This window comes from Microcebus murinus, chromosome 1 (genome assembly GCF_040939455.1).
Source record: "Microcebus murinus isolate Inina chromosome 1, M.murinus_Inina_mat1.0, whole genome shotgun sequence".
NCBI lineage: Eukaryota > Metazoa > Chordata > Mammalia > Primates > Cheirogaleidae > Microcebus > Microcebus murinus.
The window spans coordinates 156,832,989-156,848,251 of NC_134104.1; the positions used below are offsets into that span (position 1 = coordinate 156,832,989).

At 42.1% G+C, this 15,263-nt stretch overlaps 1 protein-coding gene across 3 annotated transcripts in view; it reads left to right on the plus strand.

Moving 5' to 3' along the window:
• Positions 1–15,263, plus strand: part of RAD54L2 (RAD54 like 2) — a 120,788-nt gene that overhangs the window by 99,539 nt on the left and 5,986 nt on the right. For all 3 annotated transcript variants that reach the window (XM_012771424.3, XM_012771439.3, XM_012771438.2), the window contains 10 exons: positions 999–1,247; positions 1,439–1,557; positions 3,043–3,161; positions 4,903–5,002; positions 5,754–5,959; positions 6,366–6,538; positions 7,240–7,436; positions 9,880–10,079; positions 11,447–11,536; positions 13,250–13,342. In XM_012771424.3, coding sequence (XP_012626878.1) covers positions 999–1,247; positions 1,439–1,557; positions 3,043–3,161; positions 4,903–5,002; positions 5,754–5,959; positions 6,366–6,538; positions 7,240–7,436; positions 9,880–10,079; positions 11,447–11,536; positions 13,250–13,342 — 1,546 coding nt within the window. The remainder of the gene's footprint in view (positions 1–998; positions 1,248–1,438; positions 1,558–3,042; positions 3,162–4,902; positions 5,003–5,753; positions 5,960–6,365; positions 6,539–7,239; positions 7,437–9,879; positions 10,080–11,446; positions 11,537–13,249; positions 13,343–15,263) is intronic.

Sequence of the window (15,263 nt, forward strand, 5' to 3'; positions counted from 1 at the left end):
GGGGGCTCCAAGGAGAGATGTGCTGATTGTATACTGTACAACTCCTAGGGGTGACACTCATAGAGTATAACATAACTGGTGCCCCTTGTAGTTGTACAGGGGGCCCCCTCAGCTGCACAACTTGTTATACCAAACTTGAGAAATCACTCTCTTTCTCACTGCTTTTTTACACTTGGAAAAGCGGATGATGGAGAATACTGTGGAGCAGAGATTTTGATAGATAGTATGTAGATAGCTTAGACAAGTTACAAGGAGTACCTTCTATTGGATTCTTTATTTGATCAGGTTGCAGTCTCTCTCTTCCTGATATTGAGGGACCTATTTCTTTGACTTAGTATCTGTATCTGTGCTCTCAGCAGACTTGTTAGGTATTATTCTTGATTGACCACTGCTTTAATAAATCAGCTGAAGGCATGTGTGTGGGCACAAGTGAGGTTTCAAAATATTTCTTTTGTAGCCACAGTCCTAGACTGGGGCCAGGAAACTAAAGCAGACATGGTGGTCTGTGACGATGCTTCAGTGGCAGTGCATTCTTCTCTCCTCCTTCCCTCCATTTTCCTGGGAGTTCTCAACTCTTGCTAGGAAAAGTCCCTGAAATGACATATGATTGCTTATCTATAAATCAGATACATTTTGTCTATAGGAAGAGATTAGTTTTGTTTCATAGTTTCATACAGTAGCTGACTATAGCCAAACAGTGAAAAACAGAACATTCTTACTCTTTTTTGAATAAGAACGCAAAGCTTGTGACACAGCCTTTTTGGTTATGTGCCAAATACATTTGCATGACTTCTGGTATGAACTCTTCCATTCATGTGTCATGGTGATCAGAGCTGGTAGTGAAAGCTAAGGTGCAGGCTCTTTTACTGTGAAGAGCTTCTTGTGTTGTGAACAGTGTGTGTTTGGGAGGTGTGTGTTTGAGTAAGTGCATGTTTCCAGACTCCCTAGAACAGTCTTGGAGTATTCTTGTCCTGTGCCCCCTCTCCTTTGAACCTCAGATCTGGAATCACCCTGATGTGCTGTATGAAGCCCTTCAGAAGGAGAGCCTGGCCAATGAGCAGGACCTAGATGTGGAAGAGCTTGGCTCAGCAGGGACCAGTGCCCGCTGCCTGCCACCGGGAACAAAAGGCAAGGGGGAGGATAGCACCTTGACTTCAATGGGAGAGGCAACCAATAGCAAGTTCCTACAGGGGGTTGGCTTCAACCCTTTCCAGGAGCGAGGCAACAACATCGTCACGTATGAATGGGTGAGTCAAGCAGATCATTCAGTAGCCATAAACTACTGAGATGGGATGGTGCAAGGCCTACTTGTGGAGAGAGTCAGTCTCTGCAGGGGATATGAATGAGGCCAGTGAGCTGCTGCCTTGGAGGGAGAGAATTTTATTTCTAATGATCTGGCCTTGGACTTGCTCCAACCTGCCTCATTTCTCTCTTGCAGGCCAAGGACCTTCTGACTAATTACCAGACTGGAGTCTTAGAGAACTCTCCCAAGATGGTACTGCTTTTCCACCTGATTGAGGAAAGTGTGAAGCTTGGGGACAAGATCCTCGTGTTTAGGTAGGAAGAGAATTCCCAGTTGAGGCTGTGTGTTTATGGTAAGCGATGACACTGCCCCTGCAGAGCAAGACCGACTAAGGCTACACCAGTCCCCTCTCCGTGCCTTGGCAACCTGTGCTTATTGTCAGGACTTTCTTACATTTGTCTCTCTCTTGGAGTTTCTTTCTTTGCTCAATGTGATTTCTCCATAGAGAACAATTGGGAGGCTAACATTGGAGATAATAGTCTAATCCTTCAAACCATGGGCTGTTTTTGTTCACCCTAAGAGCTAAGAATAGTTTTTCAATCTTTAAAAGGTTGCAAAAAAAATACAAAGAATATGCAGAGTATATGTATGTGGTTTATAAAGCCTAAAATATTTGCTATCTGGCCCTTTACAGAAAATGTCTGCTGACTCTTGATCTGTTTCTGTCCCTCCCCAACTTTTTATTTTTCTTTTAAGCCATGTATATAAGACCAAATAAGTGATGTGATTTGTTCCAGAGTCACATTCTCATTCTGACTGGAGCTTTTGAGTCTCATCAAAGTCTGACTCCTTAGGAAAACACAGAAAGTAGATTAATTCTTTTTTGTTCTGACCAGATTATGCTCCAAGGAGAGCCAAGTGGCAGGGAGCCTAGCTTGGGAGCCTCAGAGCAAGAGCCTCCACATGTGACATACTTTGAGGGGACATCAGAGAGAGAGCCTAGTGCTCTCCTAATTTTATGGATCACTTCTGAGGATACTGGCTCTCTGCATATTTTGGAAGCAGCCAAGTGATTTTGTCTTTCTAGTAAGACCCATAAAGATTGGTCCATAATCAGATCTGATGTATATTCATATGGTGTTAGTTTTTTTGTTTTTTTTTTTTTTATTTATTTATTTTTTTGAGACAGAGTCTCACTTTGTTGCACAGGCTAGAGTGAGTGCCGTGGCGTCAGCCTAGCTCACAGCAACCTCAAACTCCTGGGCTCAAGCAATCCTTCTGCCTCAGCCTCCCAAGTAGCTGGGACTACAGGCATGCGCCACCATGCCCGGCTAATTATATATATATATATTAGTTGGCCAATTAATTTCTTTCTATTTATAGTAGAGACGGGGTCTTGCTCTTGCTCAGGCTGGTTTCGAACTCCTGACCTCGAGCAATCCGCCCGCCTCGGCCTCCCAGAGTGCTAGGATTACAGGCTTGAGCCACCGCGCCCGGCCCATATGGTGTTAGTTTTTAATGCTATTTGTTACAATGCATTGAGCTAAACCGCAGAAGTTTTCAATTGAGGAAGTAAAGAATGGAGAAAGTGTTTTTTTCAGTGTGGTGGTGGTAATAAGTATGTGGATGACTCTACTCCCATTATGCACTAGGAAGAATACCCTTGGTGGTTCTTGTTTTTATAGGGGGTAGATTGTGGGAGCTCCCGCTGTCAGAAGGTTGCACAAGAGTGTGGACCTATTGGGAACAAGGTTCCCTTGGGTCTGAGAGCCATCTGAACCAAATGTTTTCCCTTTCAGCCAAAGCCTTTCTACTTTGGCTCTCATTGAGGAGTTCCTAGAAAAACAAGAAATGCCCTGTCTGCCTGGTGCCGAGGGACAAGGAGCACAGAAGTGGGTTCGAAATGTCAGCTACTTCCGTGAGTTTATTGCTGCTTTGTTTCTGGAGACTTGATGAAGTCTGCTGAAGGGTTTCCTTTCCTTCTGTTTCTTTTCTTCTACTCCACTCTCCATCAAATGTGTAGCAATGTCTGCATTAGCCAAAGAGCAGAGGGATACTGAGAGCCAACTATTATGTATGAGGCACTGTCCTAGGGGCTGGGGGCTTGGGAGAGATAGAGGGAGTATAGGGAAGTAGAAGATGTAGGCCTTGTCTTCATCTGAGATGTGACAACTCAAGGACAAATACAAAGTAACACTGAGTGAGTGCCCTGACTGGGGTTCTAAGAAGGATAGAATCATTGTGGAGAGGATAGAGGGAGAAGGCTTCTTGAAAAGGTGGGAAGAATTTGAATATACACAGCTAGTGTAGCCGAAGATCACTCTAGGTGGAAGGAACACAGTGAATACAAGCCTAGATCATGCATTCTCTGTGTGGGAGATAATACCCATAAGGGGTATTAAAAATTGCTTTTTTGGGTGGGGGTGTGTGAAAAAAACTTAATTTTTTTAAATGTATAAGTCAGAGATATACATATAGTACATAAATAGATATACGATATATCTGTAGTATTAAAATTTTGTGGAAGTAATGGTAGGATTGGGAAAATCTCTAAAAAGGCTCCTTTAGGGGGTGGTAATGAAAAAAAATTGAGAAATACTGGCCTCAGCACTGTTGACATTTGGGCCAGATAATTCTTGTTGTAGGGGGCTGTCCTGTGTATTGTAGGATGTTTAGCAGCATCTCTGGTCTCTACTACTAGATGGCAATAGCATCCCCTAGTTTTGACAACCAAAAACATCTCCTGACATTGCCAGATGTCTCCTGGAGAGTGTGAGAGTGGAGAAATCACCCTATTGAGAACCACTGGTCTAAAGGAAGGATTTAGAGAAATGAAGGTTCAGGGGGTATAGAGGAGACCCCTAGCATAAGGTCTGGCCTAGAGCTTGGTTTACTATGTAGGCTTGCCCAATGAGTCAGTGGTGAGCTGTGCTTGGAAACGTGGGAACTCAGATTGGAAAGGTAAGCTAGGGTCCTAATTGAGACCCCAATACCTAGCAATTAAACTGTTGCTTCCCCCAACTATAGTAATTCAGTTCTCCATGTGGTATTTCCCACCTTAGCTTTGCCTTTTACCCAAGGTGACAAAATATTGCCCCTCCTCTCAACTAAAGTTGTTTTTTCTTTTGAGCTCCACTGCTTTCATTTGAGTCCCATAGCACTGCTCCAGATGTATTTCTTTTACATTTCTACAGCAAGTGCTTAGCCTCAGGAACTTGTTAAAAATGCAGATTCCTGGTGCAGGAACATCACCCATATCAAAACACAAAACCTTTAGTCTTTCTGAAATCACCAGGACTCACAGGGCTGAGTCAGAGAGGTCATCTTGAGCCAGTGTTTTTCAAGATCTCTAGGTGATTCTTGTGTATTCTAAAGTTTAAGAACCTTGGCCTTAGAATTGACCTGAGATGGGGAGAAATGTAGTTTATAATCTGTGTTGCATGTGGGAATCGCCTGGGGGTATTTTCAAATTATAGATACCTGGGCCTCACTGTAGACTTGATATGTCCAGGGGGTATGAGCACTGTAGTATTTCTCAATATGAGCACTGTAGTATTTCTGTTTGTTTTATCTTGTTTTAAAAACACTTTTGCCCAGTGATTTTGCAGTGTACCTTTGCTCTCATCTATCCACTTTTTGTGTTTTTCCTTCCTACCTAGGGCTAGATGGTAGCACCCCTGCCTTTGAGAGGGAGCGGCTCATTAATCAGTTCAATGATCCCAGCAACCTCACCACCTGGCTATTCCTTCTCTCCACAAGGTGAGTTGATCCTGAGAGGGGAGATCAAAGAGGTGGGTGTTCAGGCAATTGTCCACATGAGCAGGTACCCCAAAGGTTCATCCAAGTTAGATCAGATGAGATCTGCTCAGGTTTGTAACTTGTTTATGGTATCAGAGAGGGGACCCCAAAAGCAAGTTGTGTTAGCAAGGGAGTCATGATAGTGCCAGAGTTCTTTGACCTTCATTAACAACTGTTGTGTAATAATTAGCTTTTCTCTCAGGAGTGGTCCGAGGCTTAGATGATGTGATGATGTGAAAGTGCTTTAGAAAAAAGTAGAAAGTGCAGTGTAACTGTAAAAGGTTGATGGCATTGTCTCACGTCAAGCAGTTTTGAAGGCTGTGCTGCCTTCTGCCATCAGAATGCCCTTAGCAGGGTATAAGCTGGTCATTCTCCTAAGCTGTTAGCCTAAAAACACCAGAAATATCTGTGTACAGAAGTTTCCCCTCACCAAGGAACATCACTCTGGAGCCAATATGTGGGGGTCCTACTTGTTACAGAGGGAAGGAGAGTGGGTTTTCTGTCCGAGCTGGTAAGCACTTTTCATGTTAGATTCAGAGCATGCTTTTCTGTGCTTGAGGAACACACTGTTTATCAGCAGGACAGCAAAATCCTCGAGTAAGTTGTGCTTTGGACAAAGAGTAATATTGGGGTAGGAGTCACAGAGGGCAAACTGATTTGAAAATTATCTGTAAGACTAAAGGCTCTATGATTGTTGGCTTGTGTTTTAAAGGGCCGGATGCTTGGGTGTGAATTTGATTGGTGCCAATCGAGTAGTGGTGTTTGATGCTTCCTGGAACCCTTGTCATGATGCCCAGGCAGTATGTCGGGTATACCGTTATGGCCAGAAAAAGCCCTGTCACATCTATCGCCTTGTGGCTGATTACACCCTCGAAAAGAAGATCTATGACCGTCAGATTTCCAAGCAGGGCATGTCAGGTGGGCCATCTTTCAGGCTCAGGAGAGGCACATCTGCACAGGCTACCATCCTTATAGTGTCAAGGGTGGGAGAGGAGAAAGGAGCACAATGTGGGAACACAGGCAGGCTTTGAATCACAGAAAACCAGCATTTCCTCTCATCTCATTCTGATTTAAATCATTGCTAAAGATGATTGAAGGTGGGTTTAATGGTAACAGCCAAGTTATTTATGGAAGTTTTTCTTGTATAATGTTTTCATTTCACCAGGGCCTAAGACCTGGTCTTTCATATTCAGATATGGGATGACTTTTTATTATTAATAAGAGTTATGCCACTCACAACTTCCCTTCTCTCTACTGACTTTTGTAGTAGTGTTTTTATAGTCTTTGCCATGTGCTAACTTTCTTCATCTTTTCACCCTTCTAGATCGGGTGGTAGATGATCTAAATCCAATGCTGAACTTTACCCGGAAGGAGGTAGAAAACCTACTGCACTTTGTCGAGAAGGAGCCAGCTCCCCAAGTATCCTTGAACATAAAGGGGATCAAGGAATCAGTCCTGCAACTTGCCTGTCTGAAGTACCCTCACCTTATCACCAAGGTAAGAACCTGGTAAGCACACAGTCCATGGTGTGGCAGTCTCAGCCGAGGGAGGTTTGTCTGGCAAGCTTGTTTTCATCTGAGGTGGTATTTCATACAGGCAACTTGGACTGAAGTGGTTCTTTTCTTGTCTCACTCATTACCCCATCCCACCCCCAAATACCTATTCCCATTCCTAGTCTAATCCTAGGAGTGCTAAACTTAGCCATGTAGAATAATTTGGCCAGTATGAGTTTTCCTAGCAGAAAGACATGGGAAAAGTTATGAAAATGTAATTTGTTAATTCTCTGAACTCCCCCAATATTTTGACATGGAAGGCAGGCTTAGATGTCTAAAATTGGTGATAGGTTAGAGTTGTGAATTATACTCTTTTTTTTTTTTTTTTTTTTTGAGCTTTGTCACCAAGGCTAGATTGCTGTGGTGTCATGATAGTTCACTGTAACCTTCAACTCCTGAGCTCAAAGTGATCCTCCTGCCTCAGCCTCCCAAGTAGCTAGGACTACAGGCGTGCACCACCATGCCCACTCATTAATTTTACTCTTGACAGAAAGATAGTAAAACCTGCCTGTGTGTCTGTAAGAAGACTCTTCATTAATGCTAGAGATAGCCAGCTCTTTCTTGATTTCAAAGTAAAGCTCATTGTATTTCAGTCGTTTGGGCACAAAGACTAGTAATTAAATCAACATCCTTCTGTGTCCCCAGGAGCCTTTTGAGCATGAGTCATTGCTCCTCAACAGAAAGGATCACAAGCTGACCAAGGCTGAGAAAAAAGCAGCAAAGAAAAGCTATGAGGAAGACAAACGCACATCAGTCCCCTATACCCGCCCGTCATATGCGCAGTATTACCCTGCCAGTGACCAGAGTCTGACCAGCATCCCTGCCTTCAGTCAGAGAAACTGGTGAGTTGGTGAAAGGGGAGGTTCTGCTGCTGGACTAGGCCTAAGTGCCTTTTAGCTGGTTCCTGTTTTAGATGAAGAAAGATCCTACAACTTGCTCCTTGGCTGCTATGAACTGACAGGTTCTGCTCTAGGGTTAGGTGCCAAAGCAGTTTAGCCCTGGTGTTTTAAGTGGCTCTGGTTTTGACTGCCCAAGCTGAAAAAGTGACCTGTTGGCCTTGTGACTCAGGAAGGTCCTTCTGGGCCCCTGGGTAGGCATGTAGGTTACAACTTCCCAAACACAGAGGCCCAGTCCTTCCTCACAGGTGCATCCTACCCCTAGCACCGTGGTCCTAGACCTTATTTAGCAATGATGTTCAAGGGTAAAGGCCATGTTCTCTCTGGGTTTTGGATTGTAGTCAGGGAATTCTGCTGCTCCTAATGGGATTTTATTTTGTGGCTATGCCATGATCTTGAGCAAAAAAATCCATTTCCTGAGTACAACTTCTAGAACCGTTCAGAATATGAGCAGGGTAGAAGCCAACTTATATGCAGAGAGAGAGAGGCTCTTTGTAAGATGTTACAGAACAGTTATCTGTGTTTGATTTTTTTTTTTTCCATTTCATGACAGTGCCTTATAACCCGCACCCTCCCATTTATTAACCAGATCAACTGCCTGATTGAGTGGTTTGCATATCTTAATTGTTTGATTCTCTTGAATTAATAATAATTATTTTATTTGAGGGGAACAGATTTAAAAATTTTTCTTATTAAGATTCTCGTGTAAAAAAAAAAAACTTGCCAAATGAGGCTCTAAAGGAAACAAAACCATGTAAGATTTTATATAAAACATTGATTTTTTTTAATGAGCAAATTTGTTACTTTTGTGTAGCAAATTGAAGATACTTTCAAGTAGAAAGTCATTGTCTTTCAAAGCCTTCAGACTTTTAATTGCTCTCATTTTCTAAGATACTATTGCTTGGTAAGGTTCTCCTCTCTTGTTCCCCAGCCCTTCTTTCTTGTTTTTGGACTTTTTCTGTGTAACAGCAGGAGTGGACTAAGCCTGAACTCAGTAGGAAAAAAAGCCAGGTGGAGAGAAGACATAACAAATGGTCCAGGTTGGGCTGTGAGGAGATGTCAGCTCTGTTTCTGGCTTAGCTCCAGCTCTGTGTAGGCACCAGCTTCTCACGGCATTTGATGACCCATACCATGATCCTGCTGATTACTAATCCTGTCTGGGTTCATATGAGGAGGACTTCCCACCCAAACTCCTAGTCTTAGTTTCTGTAGAGTATCAGGCTGGGACCCTTCTGACTTTTGATCCAGGAAGGAATCTCATTGATGTTTGGGCCTCCAACTCCTGCCAGGCCACCCTGGGAATACATTGAGGAAATGAGCCCCAGACATGTGCTGTTTGCTATCTAGGAACTTGGGGGCCAGGGGCCTTCTCAAAGAGGCTTACAGCAACCTGAGAGCAATGTGATTGAGGAGTCATGCAGACTGGCTCCAACAGCAGAGTGATGTTAAAGTGTTCTTTAACACCAGTCTTCAGTAAAACAAGGAAAGACATGCCAGTCCAAGGAGGTTTCTTTCCCAGGCCCAAAGACCAAAGATGAAGACTTCAGACAGCTTATAGACCGTGACTTTTTTTTTCAAAAATCTTAAATCAGGAGTAGATTTCTCAAAGTACTAAATGTCCGTTTGAAACGGTAACAGTAAAGCATGCATCATTGACCATGGGGTAACATTTGGCATGTTGGTAGGGGTGCACAGCCAGTGCTCAGGCTAGCTGTGGTACCGTGCCATTTAGGAGCTTGGCTCTTATGTGCAGTGCTTTGGCTGCTGCTGTTTTTGTGGTAGTCAAGACAAAAGGGGCACTTTGGAGACTGGCCCAAGCAGGAGCCAGGAGGAGCCCAATGAAAAGTAGTATGGAGGAAAGAAAGGTGTGTATTACTTATTGACACTTGAGGTTTCAGAAAGAGAGAGAGTAAAGATGGTTAAAGTTGGGACAGACTATCACTCAAGATCACCTAAACATGTGGCATCACATGGATCTTTTCTCTTGGGTGAGTAGGGAAAATTCTACCCATTGGTCTTCAACTTAGCATACACTGTGGTCTGGTGAATGTTTCCTTTTGTATTGCATCTTGACAACTTCCTAAATTCCCTTAAAGGACCAACTCCTAATGTAGATAGTTCAAATTCTAGAGGAGGAGATGTTTCTTTCCGTCTCTCTGATTCTTATTAGATGCTGATAGGCTTTATCCTTTTGCTTCTTTCTCTGCCACTCTGTGTCAGTCTGTCTCTAGTCTCCTTTTGAACTAACCAGACCCTGCACTTTCTTCTGATCCTTCTCTGAGCAGCCAGTGAGGGTCTAGCATGGGGCAGAGAGGCTCTGCAGCCTTTGGAAAAAGGTAAGTAAGAGCTGTTCTGCTGAACTCTTTGTGCACTTGTCTTTCTCTCACAGGCAACCATCTCTGAAGGGTGATGAAAAGCCTGTGGCCAGTGTTCGTCCTGTACAGTCCACCCCCATCCCCATGATGCCCCGGCATGTCCCACTGGGAGGCAGTGTAAGCTCTGCCTCCAGCACAAATCCATCCATGAATTTCCCAATCAACTACTTGCAGCGAGCGGGAGTCCTGGTGCAGAAGGTGGTCACTACAACAGGTGGGAACTCCTGGATTCATTCCAGGGGAACTATCCCTTTTAAAGTTACTTTGTTCATTCAAAACCTTTGTATTCTAGGCCTTACTACACTTGGCACTGTAGGTAAAAATAAAGAAGACAGCAGTTCCTGATCTTGAGAAATTTGAATTCTAGTGAAATATCTTAAGAACAGCAACACAGAACTGGGTTTTTTCAAGTGTTGTAGGTGGGATAGACTCTGAGCACTGCAGGGATTGTGGAAATATCACTGGAACATAGGTTTGATCTCACAGAAGTGTGAATGTGGTGAGCCTGGCCTGATTATAGAGTCAGCTGGGTATAAAGGACACCCATCAACCTCCCTACATAATTAGAAGACCTGAATAGTTGTTTGTTTCTTTGTGAATTTGATATGGGCTGAGCATGGTGGGCCAGTGACCACTGGTGGGCAGCCCGTCTACCCCTGGGGTTGGTTCTGTGATTTAGGGTGATTAGGAAGGAAAGCATTTCATGATTCTGTTTTTTTTTAATTTTGTTATTTAGAAATATTCATGATATATAAATTTTAATGAAAATGTCTTAATTGATTTTTCTAAGAGTGAAAATAATACATGTCTATTATAAAAAATTTGAAACGAAAAGAAAAAGAGAGCCCCTTATAATCTGTGAAAATATTCTTCTTGATTCTTGAAAATGCTGTTTTGGCTGGGCATGGTGGCTCATGCCTGTAATCCTGAGGTGGGGAGGATCGCTTGAGGCCAGGAGTTCAAGACCAGCCTGGGCAGCATAGCGAGACCCCATCTCTACCAAAAAATTAAAAAATTAGCTGGTCATAATGGCATGTGCCTGTAGTCTTAGCTATTCAGGTGGCTGAGATAGGAGGATCGCTTGAGCCCATGAGTTTTAGGCTGCAGTGAGCTATGATTATGTCACTATACACCAGTCTGGGTGTCTCTTAAGAAAAAAAGGAAAAAGAAAATACTCTTCTCCAAGGTGTGGAATAATGCCATCAAGGAAGAAGTTGAGGCCACTTTTGGAGCCCATAGTGATGTGGACCAGATATGTGAAAATAGTTTAGGGGAGAAAGAGGAAAAAACATAGAAATAACCATTTGAACTAAAACTTTTTCCAAACCCAAAACTGTGTATTTCTAATTAAATCAAAGGAAATTGAAAGATGATCTGATTTCTAAAAAGGTTCTGGTGTTCATAGTATTCTTTGTTTAGACAATTGCTAAAGGTCTTGCTTGCTTCACTTTCCTTGCTTCTAGACATCTTTTCCACTGAGAGGCTTTAGAGGAATTGGGGTGGACACGGGACTTTGCATTTTCTTTCCCTGCTTCAGTCAGGTCCTGTATACTCTAAATTTGAGATCTGTATTTTCCCTAGATATTGTTATCCCTGGACTCAACAGCTCTACAGATGTACAGGCAAGAATTAATGCTGGTGAGAGCATCCACATCATCCGTGGGACAAAAGGTGAGAGCCTGACCAAGGGACGCAACCCCTACCTTTGGCTGAGAGTGCTGGGCTGGGAAGCAGAATAAATACATATGGCTTGAGCTAGAGGGGGCATAGGAATCATCCCATAAGAATGTCACATTTGCGGGAAGAATGAGAAAATGGCATTTTTAGGAGCTTAGCAGAGTTGGCTTTAGCCCAAAGGATATCATTCAATGGCTTAAAAGAAGGCAATTAGGATCTCTACATTTCTATATGTTGCCATCATTTCTATGGAGAATTTTGAGATAGGGATAGGTAGATATAGGGAGACCAAAATTGGAGGGAAAGAGCTATGGAATGAGATATAAGCCAGCATATATGTTGTTGTGTCATCTTTACCTACTTGCTTGGAACAGGCTGAGGTCCCTGGCTAGGAAATGTATTGTATGGGTGAATTAGTACACAAGGGTTACATGATAAAATTTTTAAGTGTGGTAATTTAAAAAGTCCACATCTTCTTCTGGCCCTCTTACAGAGAGAGATGAATTGCTAGAATAAAAAATTGGGGCTATATAATGTTGACATACTGTTTTTCATATTAACCTTTAACTAAGCCCCATCACTGTATGAGGCTCCTTTGAGGTCTCACAAAATTTGAGTAAGATTTTGCCTTAGCCTCTGTTGGGTTAGAGTACCTTTAGAGTCAGGGAGAAAGTACTGTGAAATACATGGACACATAAAGAAGACTCTACCCAGCTCCCTTGCTGGCTTCTTCCTAGCCTAGAATCTAGCCCCTTTTACTGGGCTCTTCATATCCTAGAGCACGGGTCAGCAAACTACAACCCATGAGCCAGATCTAGCCTGCTGCCTGTTACAGTACCTGCAAGTTAAGAATGGGTTTTACATTCTCAGTTGGTTAGAAAAAAAAAAAAAATCAAAAGAGTAATATTTTATAATGTGAAAATTATATATCCATAATAAAGATTTATTGGAGTACAGGCATGCTTAGCTGTTTCAGTGTTCATAAAGATTTATTGGAACACAGCCATGGCTAGTTGTTTTTTATGTTATAGCAGCAGAGTTAAGGAGTTACAGCAGAGACCTTATGGCTTATAAAGCCAAAAATATTTGCTATCTAGCTCTTTAAAAAAAATTGCCAACTCCTGGCCTAGAGGCAGCCCCAACATTCCGGGACATTGATCAGAGAAAAGATAGATTAGTGCCTTGTAGGAACAGAAAGTAGGTCTTTCTTGAATTATTCCTTCCAGGAGAGAGGATATTGAGCCAATAAGGCTCCTTCCTCACAGATCAAGAGGAAGACCTGGGCCAGAGTACCTGGGTACAAAGGGTGTCAGCTTATTCTCTTTGACAGACCCTATTTGTTTTCTTCTTTGCATTTAAACCTTCCTGATATTTTCTGGTGTAATTATCTCTCTCCCCTTCTATAGATAGATTAAGCTCCAATAGACAGGATCTTTTTCTGTATTGTGTACTCCATTGTTTAGAACAGTGCTTGGTACCTGATAGTCATGTAATCAATGTTTGTGGAGTAAATAAATAATTATGGGTCTATAGCTCAGTCACCCTATTTAGGTCTCAGTCAGACCTAATTTCAGAGGTCTTGAGAGCCTGTATGAGACCTAATTTTGTAGCTATTTCCAAACCTTTGGTGCCTATGTCCGGAGTTTCCCAGGGTTGGCTGTATTGCTGCTGACTGCTTCTAACAGTCTTCCTCATACCTATTCTTAGGGACATACATTCGCACCAGTGATGGGCGGATCTTTGCTGTCCGGGCGACTGGCAAACCAAAGGCCCCTGAAGATGGTCGGATAGCTGCCTCAGGTGTGGTGGTTTATACTTTCCGTTGACCTACACAACATGGTTTAGTTTGATTTGTAATTAACTTATTTTTTGAATAAATAATATGTACATGTTTCACAATTGAAAAGGTTAAAAAAAGGGGTAAAGTGAAAAATATGTTTTTCTCTCACCATGCCCCCAGCTATCCATTGCTTCTCCCTGGAGGTACTACTCTCATGTGTTTTTTCAGAGATATTCTATACATGTTACAGGGTTGTATGAGTATATGTATAAAAATATATGCATATAAATAATATATGTATATAAATATATAAATGTATAAATACATGTATTTTCTTTGTATCTTTAAAACAAATGTTAGTATACTATAATATGCTATTTACTCCTTTTTTCACTTATCAGTGTTAGCTCATTCCTTATCATGCCTTCTAGATATGTCTCATTGAAGGTTTGCATAGGACAGGGTATAACACAATGTATTACCTAGTTTCTTGTCAATATACATTTAGATGATTTCACTGCTGACACTGCTTTTTCATAGTTGTGTGGGTATATCTATAGGATATATTCCTAGATGTGGGATTGCCAGGTCAAAGGCTATATAGGTGGCACATTAACAATGTTAGGAACTCTTGCTGAGTTCTCAGTAGGAGTGGTTCTCATTTCTATTCTCACTACTGAGAAATGAGAGCTAGACTGCTCTTGTTCCCAGCTTTGTATTGTGGAAATTTTAAATTTTCATACATACAAGTTGGAAGAACAGTTGCCTTATACCCTGTACCTAGATCCAATGACTGTTAGTTTTCATAAACCTTCTGTCTTTCCTTTTTCTATTGCTTGAGTCATTTGTAAGTTGAAGACATCATGCCATTTTATCCATAAATTCTTTTTTTTTTGAGACAGAGTCTCGCTTTGTTACCCAGGCTAGAGTGAGTGCCATGGCGTCAGCCTAGCTCACAGCAACCTCAAACTCCTGGGCTCAAGCAATCCTCCTGCCTCAGCCTCCCGAGTAGCTGGGACTACAGGCATGCGCCACCATGCCCAACTAATTTTTTATATATATATTAGTTGGCCAATTAATTTGTTTCTATTTATAGTAGAGACGGGGTCTCGCTCTTGCTCAGGGTGGTTTCGAACTCCTGACCTTGAGCAATCTGCCCGCCTCGGCCTCCCAGAGTGCTAGGATTACAGGCGTGAGCCACCTCGCCCAGTCTATCCATAAATTCTTGAACATGCATTTTAAGATTAAGAACACTTTCTTCCTTATTTTCACCATTCTTAAGCTATAAAAAAGTTAATAATTCCATAATTTAAAAAGTTAAATAATTAAATTAAAAAGTTAATAATTCCATAATACCTAGTATTCAGGCCATATTCAGACTTCCCAGTTTTCTTTCATAACTATGAATTTTGTTTTTATTTACTTATTTACTTCATTTTAATTTTTTTTTTTTTAGCATCAAGGTCTCATTCTGTCACTCAGGCTGGAATAGAGTACAGTGACATGATCATAGCTCACTGTAACCTCGAACCCCTGGGCTCAACCATTCCTCCTGCCTCAGTCTCCCAAGTAGTTGAGACTACAGGCATATGCCACTATGCCCAGCTAATTTTTTTTTTTTTTTTTTTTTGGTGGAGACAGGGTCTGGCAGTGTTGCCGAGGCTGATCTTGATCTCTTGGCCTCAAGTGATCCTCCTGCCTCTGCTTCCCAAAGTGTTAGGGATTACAGGCATGAGCCACTGTGCTCAGCCTGTTTTGTTTTTAAACCAGGATGAACTGCTTTTTACCTTCATTTTCCTCTTCACTTTCCACCCTGGTCACTAACTCTCTCTTACCATCATACAAAGTCTGACTAGTTTTAAGAATGATCTCTTAGTGTGTCATATCCATCATCTCATAGTATTCATTTTGGTGGAGTAGAATCAGCTGAGGTACAGAAGA